At 36.7% G+C, this 27,446-nt stretch overlaps 5 protein-coding genes across 7 annotated transcripts; 2 read left to right on the forward strand and 3 right to left on the reverse strand.

Annotated features, from left to right (window-relative positions):
* The first annotated feature begins 1,025 nt into the window (after nt 1–1,025).
* LOC145204798 (uncharacterized) lies at nt 1,026–3,107 on the forward strand. Its single transcript, XM_080077384.1, has 4 exons — nt 1,026–1,194; nt 1,434–1,634; nt 2,067–2,276; nt 2,485–3,107. The coding sequence occupies exons 1-4, from the start codon at nt 1,026–1,028 to the stop codon at nt 2,904–2,906; spliced, it is 1,002 nt and encodes a 333-aa protein (XP_079933510.1). The 3' UTR covers nt 2,907–3,107.
* A 1,863-nt stretch (nt 3,108–4,970) lies between these two features.
* LOC145205071 (uncharacterized) lies at nt 4,971–10,947 on the forward strand. 2 transcript variants are annotated; one of them, XM_080077714.1, is made up of 7 exons: nt 4,971–5,262; nt 6,863–6,967; nt 8,308–8,389; nt 8,818–8,862; nt 8,988–9,130; nt 9,471–9,571; nt 10,188–10,947. In XM_080077714.1, the coding sequence occupies exons 1-7, from the start codon at nt 5,101–5,103 to the stop codon at nt 10,357–10,359; spliced, it is 810 nt and encodes a 269-aa protein (XP_079933840.1). In that variant the 5' UTR covers nt 4,971–5,100; the 3' UTR covers nt 10,360–10,947. The 2 variants fall into 2 exon arrangements, with proteins under 2 accessions (XP_079933840.1, XP_079933841.1); XM_080077715.1 differs by lacking the exon at nt 6,863–6,967.
* A 988-nt stretch (nt 10,948–11,935) lies between these two features.
* On the reverse strand, nt 11,936–17,539 carry LOC145205070 (choline/ethanolamine transporter flvcr2a-like). The gene is made up of 11 exons (XM_080077713.1): nt 17,162–17,539; nt 16,548–16,779; nt 16,249–16,344; nt 16,048–16,189; nt 15,541–15,684; nt 14,835–14,902; nt 14,351–14,454; nt 13,475–13,585; nt 13,310–13,415; nt 12,574–12,685; nt 11,936–12,317 (listed from the first exon to the last, which is right to left on the reverse strand). Exons 1-11 carry the CDS (start codon nt 17,332–17,334, stop codon nt 12,226–12,228), a joined length of 1,380 nt encoding a protein of 459 aa, XP_079933839.1. The 5' UTR covers nt 17,335–17,539; the 3' UTR covers nt 11,936–12,225.
* A 2,776-nt stretch (nt 17,540–20,315) lies between these two features.
* LOC145205130 (serine hydrolase BPHL-like) lies at nt 20,316–23,155 on the reverse strand. Its single transcript, XM_080077776.1, has 7 exons — nt 22,824–23,155; nt 22,643–22,749; nt 22,213–22,379; nt 21,246–21,399; nt 21,004–21,164; nt 20,829–20,935; nt 20,316–20,680 (listed from the first exon to the last, which is right to left on the reverse strand). The coding sequence occupies exons 1-7, from the start codon at nt 22,892–22,894 to the stop codon at nt 20,581–20,583; spliced, it is 867 nt and encodes a 288-aa protein (XP_079933902.1). The 5' UTR covers nt 22,895–23,155; the 3' UTR covers nt 20,316–20,580.
* A 308-nt stretch (nt 23,156–23,463) lies between these two features.
* LOC145205129 (serine hydrolase BPHL-like) lies at nt 23,464–27,376 on the reverse strand. Of its 2 annotated transcripts, none has more exons than XM_080077775.1 (7): nt 26,949–27,376; nt 26,411–26,535; nt 25,801–25,967; nt 25,547–25,700; nt 25,243–25,403; nt 25,060–25,166; nt 23,464–24,814 (listed from the first exon to the last, which is right to left on the reverse strand). In XM_080077775.1, the coding sequence occupies exons 2-7, from the start codon at nt 26,508–26,510 to the stop codon at nt 24,712–24,714; spliced, it is 792 nt and encodes a 263-aa protein (XP_079933901.1). In that variant the 5' UTR covers nt 26,511–26,535; nt 26,949–27,376; the 3' UTR covers nt 23,464–24,711. The 2 variants fall into 2 exon arrangements, with proteins under 2 accessions (XP_079933901.1, XP_079933900.1); XM_080077774.1 differs by having other exon boundaries at nt 26,822–27,375.
* Between the last annotated feature and the right edge of the window lie 70 nt (nt 27,377–27,446).

The raw sequence follows: 27,446 nt of genomic DNA on the forward strand, positions 1-27,446 counted from the left end.
ATTAAATGTGGACCGAACAAGTGCAAGTGGTTGACAGGTGACGGTGGTTTGCCGGTTGGTTTGTTCTAAACTTAGATGTTCCGCAATGACAATGCATATATATATGCAAGCATAGACGCATGTCGACTTTTGTCTTTGCAGTACTTTATAAGTTTTTGCTTTTCCATTTATGAGAGTTTGCAACGAAACATTTGTATTTAGTAAAGTTGGTTTTGGGGATTTCAAGAGGATCAGGTGTCACCGATGCATACAATAATTTTGCTTTTAAATAAGGTGCAAGTGCGCTCACTCCAAAAGGTCACATGACAAAACCGTGTCTTGGCTGCAGGCATTTTGACCTGGACACGACAGTAGCAAATAACACTGTTCTCAATTTTGCCGGTTTTGGCTGGTTTCGCAGAATTTCGAGACAGATAATTTATTTTTACACCCACGCTACAAGTGTCTATGCAGCTTTCATTTTATCAAATATTAAATTAATTCTGTGAATCATATACAGTGAATCACCTAATGTCAAGTGTGCAAAATCATCGCACCAAACCGGTCGAACTGCAACGCTTTGCAAACGAGATTCTTATGATAACTTAAGACCTTCCGGTTTTGCGGATTTTTAAGTTCAGGTTTCAAGAAAATGCATGACGTTGTTCAGGAGAAGAATATAAAGTTTCATTGTTATCATACGGTCGCTTAAATAGACTTGTGATCTGGTTCAAGTTCCAAAACCTGACCTGAAAGTGAATTACGTGCTAAAAATACTGGTGTCTATCAATCGACCCCGCAGGCAAAAAGAAAAAATGCCAGCTTCGATATAAAAATCGAAATTTTGCACCATAAGGTCGGTTGCAAAATGCACTAGCAGAAGCCAATGCGCCAAACGTATATGTGCTACAAAGTTATAGAATCTTTAGCCCAACTGTAAAATCTGTTCTGAAAAATCTGAAATTTTTCGACATTCTAAAAGTGTAAAACGTAGGGTAATAAAATATTTTTCTCGCAGGAATCGGCCAAATTAACACAAAATAGGCATGCATACCATTGCAAAGGAATTTGTCCGATTGTTTGTAGTGATTTGTTTGTTGCAAATAGCGGCATCGAAGCCAAGAAATCGGGCAGCACGACGCTCCTGCCAAAGTTACAAGGAATATCTTAATCCGAAAACTGGAAAATGTGAAGATTGCTCAATTTGCGGATCTGGTAAGCACATCCGACTCAAACACCCCGATCCCTGCTAGTGATGATGCAATTGCCACCAAAAGTCTACAACATATAATTACTGTTTTCTTTCGCAATGATTTTTCCTGCTGATTACTGGCAGCCAGTTTGTCTCTATCGGAGGTGAAAATGCGAACACCAAATGAACTGCTACTACGATTTTCTACATATCAGCAGTAGCTCAATGTGCAAAATGCTTATTTGAATATTGCTTATTTCAGGTCGTGGTGTTGCCAAGCCATGTCAGGAAGGAGATGTGAGTGCCGATACCCTATGCGAAGATTGCACGCCTGGTGTTTCGTTCTCAACCGGGAGATCGCACAGTGGTGCCCCATGCTACGCATGCTCAACATGTGACGGGAGAGCTATCGTGGAGGAATGCACACCGTCCAGTGATACTGTATGCGGCGAATGCCCTCTTGGTAAGCATGCGTGCAAACTTTTTCATAATTAATTAAATGTAAAAAAATCATAATTTTATGTGTTTTGCGTGTTCATTTATAAGTCTTTATCCCGAAAAAAAAAGAAACGATGTATAATATTATGTCCCAGTAATTCAAAAGGCTATTTAATTTTTAGGCAATATCCACATGTGCACCAAATATCCGTATTACTCCTAATTACGATCTGAAATAAAGTTTGCAGACTTATCCTATCCGTAAACCTTCTTGAACTTAAATAACGACCAAAATGCCAAAGATGTAGAATAAAAGGTATTCATTTTATTAAACAGGTGTTTCGACAAAAACCATTGTCATCATCAGTGAAAATATAATGTACAAGCGGAAACAAGCGCGTTTATATACACAGAAAAGTAACTTCTTGAACTCATACACTAACTCCAATATTTGCAGGCACGTACTGGGACGAAATATGGAGCAAATGTCGAACGTGTTCCTACTGCTTCGGTGAAACGAGACAAGCTGGCTTGTACACAGTCAAGGCTTGCATAAGGAAAGAAATTCCCTCAACACATTGGTGCATACAGCTCAGTTCACCACCACACTCAGCTCCAGTTCTTAAGTCCACGCGGAGACCAAACGGATCCGTTGTCTTCTACACAGGTAATTTTTTTGTACTTTATTAAACAAGGGAGCATCGTTTGCGAAACATTCTTCACCGATAAACCATACACTAGTGCTATACTATGTAGCAAAAAATATTTTGATGAAACTTGTGTGTCAAAAAATTATTTTATACAATTCAGACTTGATTAGTTTAGATGTACATAACGTATGCACATAAATACCAATTTAATGTTTTTATCGACAGATTCCAATGCCAATATTCTTGACCTTGACACCAGTCAGCAAGGTGCTTTGGAATACGAACAATTCCTTGTCGTAGACGAGGAAAGCCAGCAGAAAATTAAAAAAGATAGCAAACCCGTAAAGGAAGGGTGGCTGGATCACACTGTAGAAAACCCAGACTCTTTCTCTAATACGCCATCTAGCGTCTATGGTAGTGTTGATTTTTCCGACACTTCTATGGTGGTCGTAAAACAACCTTCACACGATGTTAAGCTGTTGGTTGCTTGCTCGATTGTGTCGGCAGTCTTTACGTTTTTCTGCACATTGCTTGCTATAAGACAATGCAGCAAATCAAGGAAGTTAAAAGCTTCGAAGGAATACAAGCCGATTTACAGGCCAGTCCGAGAAACGAATAGGTCTGATAACAAGCCGTGTCGTGTGTAGGCACAGTTTAAAATTCCTAATTTAAAATTCACCATTCTTCAAAACTATCCTTGTTTTCGCATATGGTACCCATTTTTCGCTTATGTGTTGTAACTTATATTTATTTGTAATTGTAACCGCTTGTATGCACCTGTATGTTTTCCTTGTCCTCCACTGAACCGAAATTGTACCCAATAATTGCAACGCTTTTGTAAGTTTTTCTTCCCGATGTACAAAATTGCTGACTGCAACAGTTAAATATATATTCCATGAAGGTTCGTTGATATTAAAACAAAAACGTTAAACAAGTTTTTTGTTACAATGGTTTTTGTTCGAAGAAAGTCAGACGTTTAGTTTTACCCTCCTCAAACCGAACTCAATACTATCTTGGTGCTTGCAGTATTAACTTTATTTCGGCTGAATTACAACAAAGCAACTAATTAAGCAATTAAAAAGCACAAGAAAATATAACATTAGAGTTATTCGCCCCACCAACAGCACGATTGTCCGGCCATTAAAAACCCATCAGCATCAAGACACTTGATATTTTCAGGTGTATCCAACATATATTTTTCATAGCATTTGCCTTCAACGCACTTTTGAAATATCCACGGATCTGTTCCACAAATCACTAAAAAATCATCAAAAGTGTAAATTATGTTACAGTGTGTCTTTGATGTAACCACTTGCTCCGACACGCCCACTAGTGGAAAAATATCGTTAACTTGTTTCCACTAAGGGTAGATAGAACCTAAGTGTTAGATCAGTTGAACTCGGTATTTTGTTGAACTGTGGACATGTTTACTTAATGTCGCTTGCAGCAAAACACGTTGGTTTTTTGCTCATAAAATTATCTAAAGACAACTGCTAAATAATATGTTTATTTGTACACATACGTTTGTTTCATAAAGTGTTGATCTGGAAATTCATGCCGTAACCAGCAAGTCCTGTTAGCTTACCTTATAACATTTAACAAATTCCATGCACGTTGGAATTAGGACTAGGACTTGACGAAAGAAAAAAATGCATTAACATTACATATTACTTACGTTTTTCATTGCAAGTAACGTGAATGCATTTTCTGCACGATGCAGTGTCAACATTCCGGTTGCAGCTTTCTGTACATGCGCTGCAATATGGCTGGGCCTGACCTTTATATCAAACAATGGCAGCGTCAGTAAAAACAAGTCGCACCTTTACAGTACAAAAGAACGCGTCTTTGGCAAAACATACCTTGGTTATTAACTGGGTTGCCGACGCAGCAACTCCAGATTGTTGCTAAAACAGCAATAAATAGTCAACTTGTAAAGAATAAAAAAAAACACTTACCTAATACTAAAATATAAACACAGTATTTCAACATAGTGTGTGATGCCTTCCGTGGACCTGTTGCAAATGTCACATTGCATTGCAACATTAGCGAAAACATGGCTGGTGAATTATTAACGAAATTACACAACATGGTTTGCAATTGCCGATTCTAGCGCTGCACGCACTGTATTTTTCGAAACTTCAAACTTTTTTTCACAATCATTCGAAACCGAAAAGGAGCTAGCTAACAAACGGATTCCGCGGTTTGTATTTGCATACATTTTAACGTTGTTAAATCCGTCGGGTTTGCACTATCAACACCGGAGCAAGGGCGTTTGTTGAGGTTTCTTTTGTCGAGTAGTGGCGCCTGGGCCCATTGTTTTGCTACAATCGTAGAAGCTGAGTCATCTGGGTGTGAGGAGTGGTCGTCGAGACAACAGCAAGCACACAAATATCGCACGTTGCGCATGTGATAACCACACTACTGATTGAGGCGAGAAATTGGATTCGCCCTAAGCCAACAGCACTAGAGCGTGCAAAGGCAAACAATAACGATGTGCGTGCGGACTGTCGTACTTCCAAAGGGATGGCACCTCATTTGAATTGAATTTCCAAAGCCTGATCCAGAGTTCACACTGACCGGTGCGCCAGCTTATACACATCGCACTATACTGCACTTCAGTGCGCGTGAACTGATCCAAACCCACCAGCAGCGCCCGAAAGAGCTTTTTTCAGGCGTGAACGAGTACGCCCAGCGCGTCTAGCAGAGTACGGGCATACTTGCTATTTGAATCGGTAGACGTGAAAGGCGCTTGCCGAGCTGCTGTAAAATTCCCGTTCGCCAGGTGATTTCCGTGTTCCCGCTAAGACTATCGTAACTGGAAAGTACCGACCCTAACTGACAATGAAGCTTCAAGTCGGAACAGATGCGAAGCTGCCCTTGTGCCGGTTTCCAAGCACGGATTCTCCCCAAAGAGAAAATGCTGCGTTCGCGGGCCGGGCATGGTGGACGATTTGGGGAGTTTTGGCGTTACTGATTGTCGGAAATGCTTTCATGGCAATCAAGGTAAGCACGGTGGAATTTTCTAGAATAGAGTTTAGACATTGTTACTTTATATGTAAGGATGACTTTGCAAAATTAGCTAAAGTTTTTGTGGCGACATGGATTGTTTTACAGCTTAAAAAAATTGTGAAAAGGAAAACGTATTTTTAAAGCTATTTTTATGCATCAACGTTCCCCAAAATAATTACGACTGAAGGCATTCTGTTTCATGTGAATGATCAAAATTTGTGTAACATGTGAAAGTAAGCGAGGATTTCATTCCTAGTTGGTATCCAATGTTTGCAAAGCTACAAATTTTGACCGCTACAAAATGGCCCGCGCACAAAAATGGCCGACATCATGGGTAAAACGGTAAACTGGTTTAACGTATACCGGTATAGGCTGGTAGAAAGCACTTCTTATTGTTTTAATGCATAAAAGTGCCATCTGATCAATTACATTAGCGTTAAAGCATGCGGAAAATTTCTCTTGTAATTGTTCCTTTTTATAGATTTGAAAGACACGATTTTTGCGATTTTTTGTCTAAATATAGCCTTTTGGGGTTAAGAATAACACTATCCGCAGTTTTGGTCAGGTAAATAGTTCAAATATAATTTTGAAGAATTATGGGCTTTGTACAGCCACAAGAATCAGACTGCGGCACGCCATGCGCACTGACATTTAGGGGTAACCTTTTCAATCCTATAAGTTACTGTTCGTTTTGACAAACTTGCCATTTTTAGATCTAACCTTAGCACGCCATCTCACTCTAGACCAGTGTTTTCCAATGTGGAAAACACACGCCTCAAAGGGAGGGATAATGTTTTAGGTGGCTAGTTTAGGTCTTGCCTTGTTAAATGTATTTATTTTTCTTTTTATCGAGAAGTTTATGTTGTTAAACTATGTTGTTGATGCTTAATAATTCTCATAATCTGAAACAGTTTATCTAAAACTGGAGTCTGCTGTTTCTTAAATTGAAAGCAAAGCGATTTTAACAAGACTTTTAAGCACCACCTGTTTAATGTCATTTTGTGCCCCTAAATAAGTAAAGTGGAATTTATGGTGTACAGGATTTTTCTTTGTCGGGAATTATTCCTTTCATTTTTTAACCAGCGACAAAAGATTGTTCCCTTTATTCCTGACGTTTATCCTTATTTTTGTGATGTCACAAACAGCGCTTTAGAATTTGCTTAAGCGCAATGCTGGGGAACTAGCGGGAAGAAAAATATTTTATTTGTAAACTAAAGGGATCACTTAGTGGGGCGTTTTGGGAATTTTTTGAGGGGGGGGAGGGCATGGCCAGAAAAGGGCGTGGGAAGCAGTCTGTTTTAGAGGTAAACTTTTCTCCACTTTTTTGCGATACCATTTTGGGGTATGCAGTAATAATAGTTCAGCTAAACGTGTTTTTTTGCAGTTTATGAAATTTGAATAAAACGTACAGCAGCTGCAAATTTTCAAACTCGTGGTTACAAAGCCAACACTCTACCATTAAAAAAAACGCCACAACCGCTACACAAAATTTGCCAAGCTCCATTTTCGCTTTAAATTATTTTTTATAACTTTCGCTTCAGCTTACCAATGATTTTTACATTGCGTGTTTGACAAAATTTAAATTATATTGCAGCTCTTTAGTCTGAGTCGAGAACTGAAGAGCATTGAGAATCAAGTGGTTTTCAATCAGTCTTCGTATGGTGATGCTGTGGCAAACGAAATTGACATCGAATACGAGGTACCAATCGTTGATTTTGTAGTGAACGAGTCGCTAAAATAAATGTTTACTATAAAACCATCGAGCAAATAGCTGTTGGAGTACAGAAACATTTAAGATGGTTGTTCACCGAAAAATGTTCGGCTTCTGGGTTTGCTTGCTTAAAATTATAGCGGAGAAACATATTGTTGTGTAACTAATTTCTACAGTTCAAATTTTTTTTTCTATTTTTTAATTTTTAGCAAAATTTAATTTTACTTTTTTTTAACGATTCATAAGAAGGCTAATATAGGACAGTTGGTAAAAGACATAAACCAGAGTACTTAAACTTTTGTTTAGTTACTCTTTTTTGCGATTTTTAACACATGAGCAGTAACCTAGATTTCAGGAGAAAAAATGTATTCATTCATTGACATTTCGGACTCCAATAAATCTTCGCCCCATAGGTTAATAATTGACTTTTTACCGAGAACCCCACGCGCCCGGGAAGTAAACTCACTCTAACCTTTACTTCGTGGTTCACCGTCGATAGTTCATGCAAGTCCCGTACGGATTTAAAACGTTTTGAATTCCAGACATTCTTTACGATTCAATGCTGTCCCATGCAATTGCACCACATAATAATGTAGGAAAGCCCCCTATGTGTACGATGTAGTCAAGTGCCTAGAAGTGTAATGCATAAAAAAACATGTACTCATATAAGATTTGGCAGCGTATGTCGTCAATTAAAGGTTTTCGTTCAAATAATTTAAAGCGTCTCGGGAGTCACAATGTTGCAATAATTTTTGTTTTGCTAAATCTTAAGCTTACAGCACCCCAATTCAGTAGTTTGTTTGTCCAAAATGGCATTTTTACTGCGTTTTACTTGAAAACTTTGTGCCTCCCGAGACGACGTTGGTATTGTGGAATAAAAGAACTGACGTTGCTATTGCGGAATAGAAGTGTTAATATGCTATAAAAGTACACACACTAAATCAGGATTGTTAGAAGTTTGAGCCTGAGTTAAAAAGCAAACGTAACTTATGTTATTTCATCTAAATATTCAATTGATCAGAAGCAAGAATCTTTCTTTTTTACATTCTATTGTCTGCGGAAGATTCCTTAAATAACAAAACTGTTTCACCCCGTGTCATTTTATGGCTGGAATGTATGCATTACTGTCATTGGTGCAAATGATCTGCACACATCCCTATTCGGATTTAGGCCCCTACTTTGATAAAATATACGTCTTCCCTTATTACGGTGGGTTTGTTATTTGAACGGTAAAATATTTATTGCCCGAAAAACGTCCAAGGCAAGCAACCACGTACGCTTTCGAGTGTTTACAAAAGTTCACGCAAGCGTTTTTTTTTTATTCGCAGCAGGAAGACGATGTAGAAGATATACGTCAACTCGAACAATTAAAATTGCGTCCGAAGCGCTCACCCAAAAACAAACTTCGACGTAAGACATAACATTATTACTTACAGCAAACTACCTGAAATTGTATGGGTTCGCAAAGTTTTTTTTATCACTGTCACGAAAATTTACATTGGATTAATTTTGTATTAGTTTGGGAAAAGCATTCATTAAACAACTTTATAGCACATTTGTTGCATAAGCGCATTTCTGAAACATTATTCTCTATTTCCACTGAACCGTTTGAATCTCCCCAGTATTTTTTTTCTTTTCGAAAAAACAATCTTATACTTATAAATAGACAAAGTGTTTATATTGTGGATTTCCATTGGTGTTTCAATAGAGAATAATATATGCATAGTCAACTAGAATATAATCGTTTCAAACAAATGTATATCTAAGTTAGTATGGTTGTATATCAAATAAATACAATGGCCTGTTTCAGAACCATGGTGTATTTTTTCATGTTACAGCTGTCTGTCATCTGGTGGGAATCGGCAACACAGGAAATAGAAACGGTAAGTCATGTACAAAAACTAGTAACTAAACTTTATATATATGTATATATATCGTATAACTGTGCGTGTAAGCGCATTTATAATACATTGTCTTGCCGTCGAACAATATGTCGCAACATTTACAGACCCGACGTACTTTTCCTGGGCACGACCTGATGTAAGAAACTCTCCGTCCATCTCCACCTGTCACATGAACGTTTTGCCTAAAACACGGGAAGTGAAATCAATTTTAATCAACAAGAGTGGCTTGTATTATGTTTACGCTCAGGTAAAAAAACTAATGCCCGATACATTAGGATGGAAATAGTTATCTATTTAAAACCCAAAAACAAAAAAAAATGAAATATGTTTTTTTCCCACTATAAGTTAACTTATTTTACCGCTTGTTACTTTTCAGCTTGTTTTTTTTTAAATTCACAAATCGATGTCATTCAACTTATAATCCTACTATAATAAAAAATAATACTGGTTGACTTCCCAATGTAATGTGACTTTTTTATATTTTCTTCATCCTTCACTTCAAATTTTGTGAAAAGTTTGATAAATGGATCTTTGTAACAAGAGAACAGATTTCGTCGAGATAGTAAATTGGATATTTTGTTTGTCAGGTAACCTTTCGTACAGGCGGTGCACAAAACAGTGCCATCCAAGTTGTGCGGTCAGACAGTGTAAGGAATGTGAGTCTGATGACTTCTGTGGTGAAACAGCAGTAAGTTCTGTTGTACTAAATTTTCCAAGAATATGAGTTTATCGTAGTGCAAAATATTACACATGACTAACCCACACAACGAGTCGTAAACATAACTTATGCTTTCTGAAATAATATGACTATTACCGTTACTGAAATATGACTCTTAGCGTTACTAGTATTTCCTTGGGGAGGTGAAATAACCACTAGTTTAATAATAAATACGAATCCCACGTTGTAAACGGGTCCGAAATTCTAGCCCAAAGCCCGGCCAGAACTCGAATCGTTTTTGAGAAGCCCATTTAGGCCCCACATTTTGATTGATGCTCATGCATAAAAAGCTTACAAAGAGTACTGCTAAACAGAATATAAAAAACAGATATAAGACACACAACGAAGAATGAAAAACAATGGCTTGAAAACTACGTTTTAGGGCTGTTGGGCACAAGTCCAGCAACTATAGCTAGCTGGATAATTTATAAATTTCACGGACACAGTATGTGAAGTCAAGTCGTTTGTTAAAAAAACTAAGCCCGAACCCGCCAACTCTGATCAGATTTTTCGTGGAATAAGCACATTAGACCATTTGAGCATGTTCTTGGCTGAAGCAACATACGTAACTTCGTCCTTTTTCTAGGACCACGGGTGGTGCTACAGTCTCAGACAGTGTGAGCGTTGGGGGCGTCTTTTACCTGCGATCAGAACAACGCTTGAGTGTGGCAGATATACGATCCTCAGTACAACCATCAAACATTGACCAAAGATCGGATTACAGCTACTTCGGTGTGGTTTTTCTGTCAAAAAAATAAACTTCCTCGTCGAAACATCAAATCAAAGACAGCATAGCGCGTGCCACAAGCATTCACGGACAAACGTTGTTGTAGTGTTTTATTGTGAATTTTGTGCGATATTTTTTGTCGTTTCGCTCAATGCATTTTTTGCTTTACAATGCAGTTCAGCTGAATTGTCCTTTTTTTCTGATGTACAGTTTTCGTATAAAGTTAAAGTGGGTACATCTGTAAAAGTATGAACCGCAATAGTAGCTCAACAAAAAGTTCAAAAATATATTTATCTTTACAACATAATACATTTGTGACACACTGCCTACGAATATCAATTTGTGATTAAAAGGCGTTTTACGCTGAAATGTAAATGTTTTCCCTTTTTACTAAGTGACTTTAAAATCCTATAATTCTAATTATTTCTTGCCTCCATCGTTGTTCATTCGGACAACAATACATAGTTTTGTGGGTTTTATTAGCAAGTCTTGCTGTATTATGCGTGCGAAATACTTTTGTGCAGATTTTTAGACATGCAGTTCACATCAGATGTTTTGTACGTTTTTGCCGCGATAACGTGCTTTGTAAATTTGCAGCAACGCTCAATAAAAAAACCTAACAAAATATTGATGATGCAAAAAAGTCAGTACATTTCAACAGTTGTTATAAACAGGGCGTTACACTTTCACGTTTTTTGTTATTCTCAAGTCCAAGTCTGACTTTATTGCACAAGTCCAGCAGGTCTGACAAAAAATTCAAACTTTTAAAACACATTTTGACATAGGCCGCTTCGTGTTGGCCCAACCACAGTAAAGGAACATATTTAAATTCGAGACTTAACGAAATTAAAACATTCGCAACAGATTTAAACCAAAAAAACTGAACTAAAAAACGAACTTGGACTTATTCTGCGAAAGCTGGGAAGTCCAATCCGACAGTAAGTTAAATGCCGGTGCTATAAATGTCAGTGTTTATTCAAACAATAAGTCGGACATAATCCTGTACGAATACTCCATGATACACGATGTAGTTTGGAATATAGGTTCGGGTTAGTGCTTACATTTCCGAGCTTAACGTACGTGCCCGAATTCATATTTCACAGTAAAGACTGAAAGACTACCTTTATATTGACTTTCAACTGTTTGTATATTGAGCGCTTGCGGTTGTACGTTGCAGTGGTTCGTTTATGTCTGACCACCGAAGTTTTCGATCGTGGAATGTCGATCAAGAAATACAGCTCAGGTGCGACATCTAGTGGTTACACAAAGTTAAATTCAGTTTAACACTTAAAATGTTTAAAACAAAAATTTAGTCCGTTTTGAGCGTGGTCTTCAAATCTAATTGTTCTTTTTAAAATTCTAATCCCTTGCAGTGTTTAAAAATACTTTTTTTATCTTACATTAAGGTTTCATTTCTTTACTTTGTGGAAGTAGAAAAGCAAATGGATTGTTATGCTTTCTGCCACGAAGGTATAAAAATGTTTCACCCTGACTTGAATGCCTGGTTGAAGCTAAATTGAACTTTACGTGTTATCGTGTTTTCTTTGTCAAATATTTTTATGGCCTATTTCATGTGTTTATATCACATGGAAATATCCAATCTAAGGTGAATCAAAACTGTTTTATTTGCATACATTAGTCACTGCACCTCAGCACCAAGCAGTGAAAAAAAAACATTTTTCGACGTTTGGTAGTCGTGGTTATATGAACGCATGTGTCCACACAATGTAAGTTAGAAATATTGTCAAAATAAAAGAAAGTTGAGTCAAGGCATTTCGAAAACAAGAAACATTATGGGCTAATTCGACTGAACGGAAGCACAATTCTTGAGGAAATGAGATAATAAAGATAAAATAATTTCTGTGCATATTTTGTTTTGCATGTAGAAAAACTTTCTTCAAGTTGACGGATTCCCCACAATTTCGGTCTTAATTTTATCAAAAAGACGTTGATTCTCCCGTTGCCTTCGTAAATCCTCTGATATTGTAACTGTTAGAATCAAAAAAATTTATTAGCAATAAATAAACATAGCAATTCAATACTGTATCGCGCCGAAATACAGTTATGCATATTGTTAGTTTATTTTTATTTTTTACTTCTGTTTGATGCAATAAAACCAATATGTTTAAAAATGTAAGTTTTATGACTTACGATGTAAAAAACATTTCCAGGTACATGACGGGCTGGTGGTGTAATGTCAATAAAACATCGAACCGTTTTACTCAACAGTTACACAACATCTTACCTGTAACTATGGCACCGATCAAGAGAGCACCACAGAGAAAAATGTTGGCACCAAGCACTGATACGACAGGGATCAGTTGTCCCATGCACAGTGTGAAAACTATACCAAAGGTCTAAAAAAATCATTATCAGAGATAATTTTGGTTAGTATCAGGGATAGTTGAGTAAATTTACTTCAATTCGGTCGTTGGAATGTTTCTGTGGTACTGCCTTTGTTTTCATAGTAAAGTTATATCGACGACTTTCTATGTGCTTACTGGACCAACAGGGTTTGTGATAGTTTGAGGGTTTTTACAACACAATCAGTTTTACATGAACGAAAAAGTGACATGGAAGTTAACCAATTCAAAAAGTTGGTCCCTAAATTCTGCCAACATTGTACAGCTGTAAAACAACAGTTATGAAAATATAAGGTTTTTATCGAAGTAACAACTTCGCAAACTGCCGCAAGGTATCTACTGTACCTTTCAAGTAGTAGATATCTACTGCAGTTTTACAATTTTGTTAGATTCACCCTTAATCCACCAAATTGTGCTCTAAACTTTTTGGCTCCATAACGTTTTAACATCGCGCTGCTATTTCTGGCTTGATGATCGTTTATGTAATATTGTGCCGCTATGTTCTCTTACACCAGGCGAAGTAAACTCATTTCAACTCAACTCACAAATAAAGTTTTACGGAAATGTGTAAAGGCCGCTAAAATCGTTGACCCTTTTGTACCATAAAGTTGTCTGTACCTGTGCTGATGCATTTAGTAATCCAGACGAACTGCCTTCAGAAATTGGGTAAGTAATTTCAGCGGCAAACTCGAATCCAATCGGCAAATATCCAGTCATGGTAAAGCTGCAAACAAAAAATAAATGGTGAACATAAAGGAATTAATAGAAATAGTAACAGCTTACCCCAGAAGACTACTGCTGACATAGACAATCCACAATTGGCCAAGATTGAGTGTTGCGGTGTAGAGACCCATAGATATGAGGGTTAGGATGTAGACAGCAACAGTGGTTTTTCTAAAAAAAACGTCTTTACAATATATTTCTTACGAGAAACTGCTGACTTCAGTGCTTTTCCACCTAACTTGATGTTTACCGCTTTGTAAAGCTTTATAAAGAAAAAAAGTTAAAAAGCAAAACACGGACAATTAAACTTTTACATTTACATAAATAAACAAAATTAATGAACAACATTATACACTAATGCAAATAAAATTTAACATAGCGTATCACTTTTGAAGCAATTCGATAGAGCTGTTGTTTCCGCGAAATTGACAATAGCGCAGTTGTCAAATTACCATTCGGTTTAAGACATTGTTAAAACATTTAACAATATAATTGCTTCTGTAATCAGAAACAAATGGGTCTTCACACACGTGTGTGCTCAAATTGGTAACAGTATTAATAGAGTTCGATCATTTATGTGAAAACGTGTAAAATAGTTGATTAGAAAAAATCTGATGAAACACATTCAAGTAAGGGGGCCATGTTTAAACTACAGGACCGAATAAACAAATGTCGGTGAAATGGGTTACAGATATTTGAGAAAGCCTTGTATCGTGATGAGTAGCAACGGACCAGGGCCAGTCCATTAAACAAGGTTTTTCTAAAGAGCGCAATCAAGTTTGTGGCTGCCAATTCTTCGTCGGCATACTTGTGGTGTTTGTTAACATGATGTAACATGCGATCGTGCACTTGCCAGTTACACTTGTCTGATTCAAGATTTCAGATGCACAAAAATACTTGCCCTACTTGTTGGATGTTACAGAAATGCGTACTTACTTGTAAGTTCTCGTTCGATCAAGCCATATTCCCCACACGATGGATCCAACCACTCCCACCACAACCATGGAAAGTCCAATCTGACCTGCATCCACTATTTTGTCCTGTGAATAAATATTGTAAATGTTTGCATGGCATTGTTTGCATACACCCGGTTCGCACATTTCGACGTTGTGCTTTCTGTGGAGCTGTGTTTTGTGTGAGGTGATGTTTCTGTGTTTGCAATTCTATGTACCTCGTACCACATCGCAAACAGTTCTCTTAAATGTCGCGACCGCGGTGGGTTTTCAAGGGCGCTTAGCCATGCGTAAGCACTTTTAAGTGCTGACATGCAAGCTGTAACGACGCAAAACTACTAAATATCTGTTTTTCTTAATTTGCATTTGTTTTTGCCACAATTAATGGACAAAACGTTTTATCCCAGCCTGCTTACAACATCGCGAAAATGTAATGTTTCTATTTTTTAGTATCCTTAAACGCTTACCGGATAAGAATCAAGTATCTCCTGGTTGAGTAACGTTGAAATGGCGTAAAACGATCCTGTGTTAATCCCTACAAAAATAAACACACATTGCAAAACGGTGGTATTTAGTACGAGGTTTTCATCATGCCAATTCTGCACTTCTATAATTTGTAACAAAACAATTTGCTTTGCTGAAAGTGAGCATGGAATCTAAACCAGCGGTTCTCAACCAGTGGGCCATAGAAGCATTTAGATTGGGCCACAGACCAATCAAATAGAAAGCTGTTTTTAGGAATTTACTTTCATTTGTGTCCCTACACATTTGAGAAATTGAGAAGGGATGTAAATTAATTTGAATTTAACTATTTACGGTATAAAGTTACTTTGAGTTTCTGCAACACTTTTAGTTTCTATGTTTATGATGTAATAAACTACTTTGGGATTACAATAAAGCCAGATAGCAGCATATCCATTGTCCAATTACTCGGTCATAACTGAAAGTGCTTGATTAAAAAAGGGAAACTGCTATTTTATGATTTTTTTTCGCATTAAGTTATTTTGAACTTATAATCTGTTTGAAATATGTTCTGCTTTTTTTCTGAATCTGTTTTATAGTTGTTTTTTTCTTTTACAAAAATTTACTGGGCCACAGAATTTTTGAGCAATGAAAATGGGCCACGAAAGAAAAAAGGTTGAGAACCACTGATCTAAACGTTAACAATCTTACCGTATGTGATGATAAGTAAAAATGAAGGTACGCGAAACACTAGTTTCTTTATAGATTGCAGGTAAGACTCTTCTTTAGCGTCTTGTCTTGTAAGAAAATTTGCTTGCGCCAAGCTGGGGGCGATGGGAGGTTGCTTCTTAAAAACTGTATTGAAATATCAGTATGATTAAACAGTTAGTTGAACATTTAACTCGCAACAATTATTTGAATCTTGTCCTGATTTCCCATTATCTATCAAGCATGCGAAGGAGTGCAGTTTTTTAAAATAGTTCCTAAAATGTTTTTTGGGTCTACTGTAGCGAATGAGTCAGTTGTCTTTAACCTCAAAAACGTAGGCCTACGTGTACAAACATCAGTAAGTGTTTAAATAAAACGACGCCTTTGATACATATGGTTAAATATGCGAGCTTTTGACTTATTAAAGTACTGCAACGGCGTTAATGTCGTTTTACATAGTGACTCATTGAAGCAATGATAAGCACACCTGTTCACAAACAACATACTTACAAATAATCACCAGAATAGCCAGTACAGTAGTCACAGCTGCTGTCCCGATAAACATGTATCTGAGATTGACGGCGACAACTTCTAAATCATCCACGTCTGGAACAATTTGTGGTGGCAACAAAAATCCTATTGCGACTCCAAGCTGCATAAATAGCAACAATTTTAGGAGGTTCTGCACTGGTGTACATTTTAGGTCCTTACCTGATTTCCGAACACTGCAATGGCACAAGCTGTGGAAACCTCTTTCGGTCCAAACCAGGTTGCTGCAACTTTTGACGGCATACCAAGAATAAACACCTAAGGAAACAAAGTAATAAATTATGTTATTACACTACAATATATACACCGACATAAATCAATTTATTGCACTAATGGTTCGGTAAAATATTATGTTGTGTGTTGAAAACATGTTGTTCAAAACCATAACGTGCTTCGTAGGGTTAAAGTTGGCAACATGCAAACATCACAGTTAAGTAAACAATGGCACAAAAGTGAAAAACCTGTGCAATCGAGCAAACAGTTTGTCCCAGCATGGTGACTGCAAATAGGTGCGGCTCGGCAGAAGCGATTTTAATCAATGCACCAAGCGCGTTAAGCGAAGAACCCAGTATGGCAACAACACGAAAACCTCTTGTGTCCAGCAACCACGTGGCTGGGAAAATCAGTGGAATATAAACGAGCATGTAAACCATAGACAGCCAATCGGTCGTTGTAATTTCCACTCCATAGAAACTACACAACAAAGGGGTTATTATTGAGACTTGACTGCTGGTTGAGTATTGCTCGTGCTGTAAACGTTAACTGGTTACAAGTATGTTGTATTTAAGTTCACGTGGTTTTACGCAAAATGCAAACAAAACGAGATTTCATTAAAATAAATATTAAAGCCAGGCCTACTTGTCTCCATGTATATGTTAGTGGGGTATATTGTATGCAGCACAATACAGCTGTTTTACTTTGGATGTTATCACCGGTTCGCTAGCGGCATTCTGTATTTCGCTATCAACGTGCGCCGTCGTGCACCAGTTCGTTTCAATGCCTGAGTAATGAGCCCTTTCACACTATCTGTAGGTGTCACATGTTGAGAATTTATGGGGCGACTCTAAGCACCTACCGTGTAATAATGTTGCTAATGATGCTATACTGAATCCATTGAAATGCATTGGTGCCAGAGTATAAGCAGAACAAAGCTAATATGAACCATCTTCTTGTGTACAGTTTAGTTGCAGGTTGACAAACAACTTCTGAACTAGAATAAAGCACACCTGCTTTTGCTTCGCTATCCATAACTCTATTTCACTCTATTCACTCTGTATTTGATACAAAAACACCACGATTGATGCAACCATCCAACAGACTGAGAGTGGTTGAAAGGATTTGTGACCGCACTTGACTCACCACAACGCACAATGCCTGAATCAACACAACAGCAGTCACGTGATCCTATACGCCGACTTACTTCGCTTCCGCAGTCGAGCAGCATGTGCGCTTTGCGTTCTATGTTTATTGCCCATTTTCGTCCGTTTTAGTAGCGGCAACGGGACAAAATGGCCTTTTTCTTTTCGTTTTGTGGTCGTTAAATCTAACGAACCAGCGTGGTATCAGTTGTTTTTGACTAAACTGTACACACGGAAATCGACAACAACATACGGACATCCGCATGTGTGCATTAATTTCCCCATTCCCACACTCCTTTCCTCTAGCGCTTAGTAACACTATGCGCCATAACAAAACGTCTTGTCATTTAAAATTATGTGTTATCTCTGTGCATGGGACCAACATAGTTGCAAGGGTATGGGAAAACACTGCAAAGCAACAGGACTATGCTGTAAAAACAGAAACTGATTTTCCTGTCAAATACTTACAGCGCTACAAATTACACTGGCCAACACAATTTTTGGTGTCTTTAATGTTAAAACTGATATTGACTAATTTTGGGGTGCTGATTTCAAAAATCATTACGGTTTTCTTTAATCAGGTCAACTTTTTGAGTTTATAAAATTAAAATTTATGACTATATTGATTCAATGACTTTGAAATCAAGCTTTTATGTGTTTGTTAAAGTTTTGTTACATTATACACATCAATTTCGTACAGTGCAGTCAGTTTCATAGCATGAATATGCGTTCTATGCTTATGCTCTGTCTAAGAATGATTGGTGCAGGCTAACGGTAACTTTAAACGTGTTTTATGGAGTGATTTTCAGACTAGTAAAGCAAGGTGGTAAAACTAGAATTAATAGTGGCTAGGTCATCTATAACAGTGGTCGGCAACCGCCGGTCCGCGGCCCGGTACCGGTCCGCGTGGAGTTCGTTACCGGGCCGTATAATTTTTCAGGTTAAATGCTATAAAACATTTTGCCCATGTATCCCGGGGATGATAACTAATTTAAGCGTTTTTATTGCTAAATATTTGCAGTTTTTTAAAGACCGGTCCGCGATAAAATTTTAGTTTCAAAAACGGTCCGCTGTGCAAAAAAGGTTGCCGACCCCTGATCTATAAGGTGTTGCATGAAATAACAAGATGTTTTATGCTACATTACTGGTGAATATCCATACAACATAACTAAAAAGAAAAAAAATATTTGTATCGAATGTGCTTATCTTGCACACTTCGATGTGGCTTTAGGGCAGTGTTTCTTAACCTTTTTAGCGCTCGTACCCTTTGAGCTTTCATAAAAATTTTCTCGTACCCCCTGTCAACAATGGCCGAGGGAAGTAAATCAAATTGTAATAATAGGAATTAAACTCAGTGTATTTATAACTATCGTGTTGAATGCATGCATTAAAACAGGCTTGTAAGTTCAACAATATTTACAGCACACCAACAATCAGTCGATTCAAATCAGTCAAAGTAACTTGCTACGCATTCTTCAAAAATATGCATAAATAGCGTATAATTTTACACTGCATGTCGTACCCCCTGCTTTGGTGCTCGTACCCCCAAGGGGTACACGTACCCCTGGTTAAGAACCCCTGCTTTAGGGGTTTAGGACAAAAGCAATGGGCTCCACCTACCTAATGTTGATTTGAATATTGCAGTAATGGAAAAACAGTAGAAAGGGACTGAAATTATTAGAAAGGGTACATAACTAAGTTATTAAGCGGTCTGAAAAATTTGGCACAAAAATGAGTATAAAGCTATACTTTCCTTAAAACATAGGGGATATAAATGATGAGAATTAAGCTGAAAGGTTCCAACAGGATATCAGTAAAACGAAACGTGTCAGGGAAGAGGGAATAATGTGGTCCTGGCTAACTGCTGTTGGTCAATTAAACGGGACGATATTGCTGCCACTCAGTTCCGAAAGTTACCAAAGTACATGTGTAGGCCTATACCTGATAACTTACAAATTTGAAACATTTTTTTGTTTTTTTTTGTGTTGAATTTTGTTTGTTAGGAGTGTCCACCTGTTACATTTGAAATTAAATTCGAAATTTTGTTCTTGCAATAACGTTAATTCCAAATAAAATACTCAAAACCAGTTTCACTATAGTGTAGCCTATACATATTGATTGTTTTTCAAACAAGGGTGTACCATAACAGGAAAACTAGACGTGATACAGATAAACCGATTGCATATTTGAAATCAGTGCACTAGAATTAGTCAAAATCAGTTAAAACATTACAGACACCAGTGAAAAAATATTTTTTTGTTGCAAGATAATTATCTTGGCCAGTGGGATTTTTCGTTGATGTGTCAACTGATACGGCAACATGAGATTTCGTTTAATAAATTCGTTTGGTAAGTCGATGCAGTAACCGACCGGTGTAGAATCTCTAGCGATTCGCAAGTGTGCCGCGGCACAACATTGCGTCTTTCAAGATTTCCAAGCAGACCACAAAATATTTCAATTTAACTGTTATTTTATGCTTTGGATCTGTGTTTTTCAACCTTTTTCCCAGGCGGCTCATTTTAGTAACCCAATAACTATCGACTCCCTTCAAAAAAATTCTTTTTAAACTTCGACTTTAGACAAAGGTCTGCCCTTGTTAGTTCTTTAAGTTTTTGTAGACTACTGTTGCTTCAGGGGGCCTAGAGTGACAAATTGATTTCTTCTTTGCAGTTAACGGTCCTTGGGAACTTGGTTTTGACTAGCAAAATGATAGCAGTGCAATTCAACGAAAAATGTTTGCAACAAACCGTAGTTTGTTAAAATGTTAACCGTTATCATAATAATGAGCAACTATACCACTTATTCCAAATACCAGAAAACAAGATACAACATTTTTTGATAAATTGTATTGCAAGGAAGTTAAATGTACCATAATGTTGCACACGATTTAATTAAGTTTAACGTACATGTATTAGCCTACACTACAGAATTTGCAGTTCGGACATTATACGAGACAGACGATGCACCAAAAATTGTAGACACCACAACTGGTGAGAAAAAAAGCAGGTATCCACAATGGCGTTTAAACAATAACCATTTAAGTTACATTTGGTTTTAGTGGAGTGAAAATATTGGTCAGCACCAAACAAATGCTATTAGAGTAATACAAAAAACATTGTGAGAATGATTGTAGTGGTTACAGTTTTGATGAAGTTAAAAATTGTTCCACAAGTGCATTGAACCTTTCTGCATACCTCAAATGAAGGTTATGCTTGCCATCTTCCCAGCATATCAGTCTATAAGAGAATTTTTTTGAATGACTTAAAGCTAAAAATGTTGCTATATTTTTAACAGCAACAATTTTTTTTTTTTACAAACAATTAATTATTGGCCTATTTATTTAAATAGCCTCTAATAGGTTGTCTTGTATCACTAAATAATTACCTGGAATTTTTGATGTTTTTATGTAGAAATTCAGGTTGAAACTTTGGAACTAGAGCATCCTTCATTCCATGCACAATGAGTGTTTGGCAAGTGATTTTAGGCAATTCCTGCACAGAACATTTTTTTGTTAATTTAATTAAACTCAATCAATCAGATTTTTCTATGCATGACTTACAGATTTGTATAGATCTGTGTTACCATCCTCATCACAATTTTTTGCCATTCTGTCAAAAGCATCTACCCATCCATGCCACATTTTTTCAAATAGCTTTCCCCCGTACATATCTACCATTGGTTGTTTCATTTTTGTGCTCCATTTTTCCAAGTCCCTTATACCTGAAAATTATATTTAACTAACTAGTATTAAATATATTTAACAGGCCAGCAATTTACCACACAAAATTGTTCTTATTTTACCTTTGTACAAATTAAGTTCTTCTTTTGAGAAATATGCATTACTTCCCCACACAACCAATTTGTTCACTCTTTCTGGGCAATTTGCTGCAAGAATACATGCTGAATTTCCCCCGTCACTCCAACCAACAACAGAATATTGCTTAAACCCCAAAATCTGTATAACAACTTATTAGTATATCTCTTCAGCAAAAACAAAACGGTCCAGATTTGGACAGAAACACTCGAGTGGTGAGTTGTTAGGACCAATAAATTAATGGTACATTTTAAATATGACACAAACTGCCAAACATAGACTCAAATATATTTGTTCCTGCTAGGGTTTGTCCAAACCAGATAGAATAGAGTAAGCTACCAAAAAACTAATAAACTAAACTTAAGTAAAACTTACGTTGAAGGATTCCATCTAATGCACTTAAAACGTGCACCAAACACAGTAAAGAAAACTGAATCCTACTTATTAATTTCAAAAAACTTTTTGATTTTGATAGTTTAGGATTTAAATCGTCTGGATCCAGTAATTAAATTATCAATTCCTGATCAAACACACACATTAAATATGGCCACACAAAAAGCTTACACAAAATAATAAATAAATTTAGATTGTGCTTCTAAGGTCAGTATACAATGTCCTCATGATAAAAAATGTTGGCAGTTGGCTTGTACAAATAGCAGGTAACAATGATAGATAGTTCTTTGGTTGTTAAAAAGCAAAAACGACCAAAGACAAGTTGTATGTCCAATAATTATAGAAGAAAACTTATACAAATATTAAAACTCCATCAATCAATCAATCCATTAATCGTTTATAATGGTAAGGAGACATCAAACGCAAATATCAAATTGAAAAGAAAAGTGATGGTAAGGAGGTATCGATAAACCTTTCGGTTTTTGAGTCAACCTAAAACTGACTAATCACTAAAGATTAACATGATTTGTAATAAAAAGGTAAAGGTACCACAATTTAGACCTCCATTAAAGCAGCTCCATCATTTGCATCCCTGTAGAGAAAGTCGGGAGGAAAATCACGTTCTGGAGGTCGGGATTTTCCATTACCTCTTGGATCGAAACAAACCACAGTAAATTCTTTTCGGTTTAGATTTTTCAGTTGGGGTTGAAAGTCTGTCTCAGTGCTTCCTGCAATAAAACAGCACATCACAGGATGTAATGTCAGTTTTAAACTAGATAACAACCTATGATTTAAAAAAATAATGAAACTGCCTGTACTACTTTCTTTTACAACTAAATATTGGTAATCTTCCCTATTGCTACTACAAAACAGCTCTTTTAACAACCTGTATAAGGTATACATGTTAAGAAAATAAACAGTAAAGTTTAATATACTTGTCCAACCTAACGAGTTTGCCTTTTAACGAATGCATATTCTAAGTTTAGCCTACCCAAAGCACCAGGTATTAGTAAGATAGGGTGATTTCCTTGACCCACTTTTTCATAGTAAATGTTCACTCCATTAGCTAGTGTTTTGGATCCAACCGTCATCTTACGCCTGTAATTACAAAAAATACCGAACAATGTGATTTTTTTATTTTACCAGATAAAAACTCTTTTGGAAATACTCACGCAGTTACAGCAGTTGAATTTACCAACCTACAGAACGTAACCTTGCCTTGCTGAAGTATAAAACTCGCCATGTCGAAGCGGTTTGTGGTTTGTTTGCACTTAGCAGTCACCTATCCGTTTACATTCGGTTATTTCCCCGGGAAGCAATGGTGCGTAAAGTTGTGCTAGGTAGGGTGAATAGTACGGTATATTCAGTGGTGGGATTCATCCAGTTCGCACCGGTTCTCGAAATTTTATGAGATCAGCAAACCAGTTACTGTCAATGTACTTTTTGTAACAGAACTGGCTGAAAAATATGACTTTTTTTGATAGAACCGGCAGATAAAAAAATTGAATCCCACCAATGGGTATATTTAGTTTTTATGTGCATCCACTGGCTCAACCAATATAAAACTACTCAATTGAAATTTAACCCCCCATGTATTTGTAAATATTAAATGTCGGTGCACACCAAAGATGCACGCAGCGTGGTTTGCGTACATTGCACTGTTTGTGAACTTTTGGCAGCACATATGTCTCCCAATCTGATTTTATTATCGTGTGACGTTTACCAACGTCGAATACATTTGGAACAAATCACAAAAATTCCCGCTTCGCTTGGCAACGGTAGAAATTGTTTGGAACACAAAACAACCACAGTTCAAAGCTCTTTTTTTTTACTGTCATCAATACAATATTGAACCATGATTAGTGCTGTATACACACCATTCATTCCACCATAAAATTTATATTAACACATGCTACATAAGAAGTATAAACTGATCAACATGGGTTGTGTTGATAAAAAATATAATGAGCGTTCTATTTGTAGAAAAGCACATAGTCTGAAACACAAACTAAATTTTAAGTGCTGCAAATGAAGTAAAAGTCACATCTGACAAATTGGAAAATAAACAAAAATCGTTTTGAAACGGAACAGGCAATTAGATGAGACAATTAAACTGCACTAAAAGTAAGCATAATTACAAAACTTGCAATAATACGACATTTATAAATTATGCATGATTACAAAAATTTGCACTTAAATAATATAATTGAGGTACTTTTATGTATTGGTGTAAAGCAGGGGTGTGCAAACCGCGGGCCACAATCCGGCCCGCCTAGCCGTTTAGTGTGGCCCTCGAAGACACTCTGATTCAGAGCGAGTGAAAATGCACATTTTAGCAAAAAATCCCCGCTAGTTTTCGGTAAATCTCCTAAGTTGCAATACGTAACAAGAATAAGCTAAACCAGCGCATTTTACTTAATTCACCCAGACCAACGGTCTTCTGTTCGCACTAGGTGCTTGTTGCGTATCTATACCGAATGTGACGTAATATACCTCTTTGTCTAGTAAACAATTACTTTGTTGCGAAAGGCAGTGTTGCGACGAAACTTAGTTGCACCTAAAATTTTAAATTGATTTTAAACGCAAAATAAAACAAAACGCAGGGGTGTGGAAATAGTATCGACATGATATTGTAATGCAAACCGCACCAACAGTAGGGTAAAAAATACGTGTAAATACCGTACATGAAAAAAATTGTGTGGCCCTCGCTTAATGTCCAAAATTGGTAATATGGCCCCCCGGCGAAAAAGGTTGCACACACCTGGTGTAAAGTATGCACAATTACACAAATTTGCACTGAAATATTATACTTGAGGCATTTTTTATGTATTGTTGTAAAGTATGCACAATTACCAGTGCCAAATTAACCATAAGGCAAAGTAGATGCGTGCCTACAGGCCATTCAAAAGTCCAGGCCGCTTTTCTTTGTGACAATGATTTGGCAACACTGATAATTCTAATTTTTTAGTTGGCAACCCTGATTTTCCGGCCACTTATAAAATGTGCCTACAGGCCAGCAGACCCTTAATCTGGGACTGAAATATTATAAATGAGTCATTGTTACAGTTTTGGGCATGAAATTAAAAAGTTTTCCACCAATGCATTGAACTTTTTTGCAAATCTCAAATGGAGGTTATGTTTGCCATCATACCACCATTCAACTCTGCAACAAGCAATTATTATTTAGTTTGCAATTCATCATACATGACACAAGTATATTTGAATATTTTTAGCAATTAAAAAATCGGCATGGTGGCTTTTATGCAGAGGTCATTAAATGAATTGGCATGCCACAATGACATATTTGGCTCATTAAAAAGAATATTTGTTGGTCTTATCTAATACCCTAAACACTTTGATGTTAATTCACAGTATGCTGCTAAGTTTTGTGGAATTGTAAATATCTACCTTGAACTTTTAATGTGTTTATGCAGATATTCAGCATGAAAATTTGGAACTAGGATGTCCTTCATTCCATGAACAATCAGAGTTTCACATTTTATTTTGGGCAACTCCTAGAGAGAGAGCAAATGACACAGCAATTAGGTATAAACAAAAACTAAACTGTGTTTTTTGTGTCAATTGACTCACAGATTTGTACATATCAGTGTCTCCATTAATATCACAGTTTCTAGACATTTCTTCAAACCAATCAACCAATCCATTCCACAGTTTTTTCAGCAGTGTTTCCCCATATATTTCAACCATCATTTTTTTCTTTTTCAGACTCCATTGCGCCAAATCTCTCATACCTAAAAATTGACAGGAATATTTTCTACAAAATTTTATAATGTTTAACAGATCGTTAATATGTTGGATCCACAAATAGAAAGAGTGCAAACATCAAAGATATTTCACTTTTTTTTGGTAAAATCAGTTATTGCCACATTTTTACCCACAACCAAGTCAAGTTCTTCGTTTGTAAAATAAGCGTTACTTCCCCATATAACCAGTTTCTTTACTCTATCTGGAAATTTAGCTGCAAGAATACAAGCTGCATTTCCTCCATCACTCCAACCAACAATAGAATATTGTTTAAAACCCAAAACCTGCAGCATAACAGATCATAGGTGAACTAACAGATTCGTAAATTTGCTTTATTTAACTAAATGCAACAGCTAAACACATACAAAAAACTACAATTTAAACCTCCATTAATGCTGCTCCATCATAAGCATCCCTGTACAGGTAATCTATTAGAAAATCACGTTCTGGAGGCCTGGATTTTCCATAACCTCTTGGATCAAATGCAACCAATGTAAATATTTTTTGGTTCAGATTCTTAAGTTGTGGTTCAAAATCTGTCTTGGTGCTTCCTATACAAGATATAGTCAAAGGAAAAACCAAGCTTAAAGACATCCACATATCTTTGCCACAATCCACACAGTTCCATTGGTAACAAATTGGCTGCAAATTATTAATGGAACTTGCAAATGCTGGAATAGTGGCTTTGCAACAGCAAAAAAAAATATTAAAATAACCCAATGAAAAACAAATAGACTTTATTAAAGTTAGCTTTACATTTAAACTAATTATTGTTGGTTCAACTTCAACTGATAGAAATAGTACATAAATTGCAAATTCCCATAGTATATAAATTGTGTGTGTATATGAGGTAAGAAGCTGTTTAAATAACATGTTCATGTGACAATATGTCAGTGCAATTTTGCATTATTTAACAATTTAAGCCTCGATTAAGATCAATCATCATTGTTGCAAACCTTAGTTGCAACATTGGCTTACCATGTCTTCAACCTACCCAGTGAACCAGGTATTAGTAAAATTGGATGTTTTCCCTGCCCAACTTTTTCATAGTAAATATTTACTCCATTTATCAAAGTTTTTGATCCCTCTGTCATTTTCTGCCTCAAGTTGCTGTAAAATCTGAAAAAAATGTTGCAAATGGTGAGTTGGGTCTTTGTTTTTCTCAATAAACGGCACAAAAAAAGCTTATTTAAGACTTGTATTCACAAACTTTAGCTGCAACCACTGGCAAAGTATCAAGGCTACAACAACCAAACCGATTTGAAAATAAAATAATAATAAATAAAAAAATAAAGTTATCATGCAGACATGTACACCAGTATATTGGTTTAATGCTAAACTCCGCAAACACGAATATGTAGTAGAACATGTTTACACAACCACAGAGAAATCTACAAATGCTTACGCAGCTATGTTGGTTAAATTTGCTATCCTGTGCTGCTTTGCAATGTGGAATGCGACAATGGCCATGCAAAATTGGTTGGCGTTTTGGTGTTTGCACAATGTATACGTATTAACCACCGCCTACGTACCACTGCCAGTGACCAACGTCCAATCCTTAACCCTCTTCAGCACAAAGCTATCACGCGTCGCCATGTGCAAGCTGCGGTGTGCAGCAATTCAAAGTCTAATGATGATAGAATAGACTGACTAGTTTGGAAAGCGCTTGTAGGCCTATAGGTAGGAAGTGTGAAAGCGAAACAAGTTTGGGGAAAAGCTTGTTACCGTTGTATACCCAAACTCACGGTTCTTGTACACATTTATACAATCAGTAATGTTGAAATCGCCCCCTTTTGAAGTTAAATCCGGCGTTTTTCTATGGTTTTTATACCCTGATATTTCCTTTAGGACACCATCTGCCAGTTTTTTATCCATCTTAATCCCGTTAAGGTAACTACAACCTGCATTGAATCCAGCAAGGGCTTTGTTTTCAAATATACTGTTGGAGCCTGCAGTCGGGACCTGGCAGGCGCGTTTTTGATTCTGATTAAAAGGACCAGAGTGGACGTCTATGCCCACCAGTAGCACTA

Source organism: Phallusia mammillata, chromosome 8 (genome assembly GCF_965637545.1).
Source record: "Phallusia mammillata chromosome 8, kaPhaMamm4.hap1.1, whole genome shotgun sequence".
Taxonomy (NCBI): Eukaryota; Metazoa; Chordata; class Ascidiacea; order Phlebobranchia; family Ascidiidae; genus Phallusia; species Phallusia mammillata.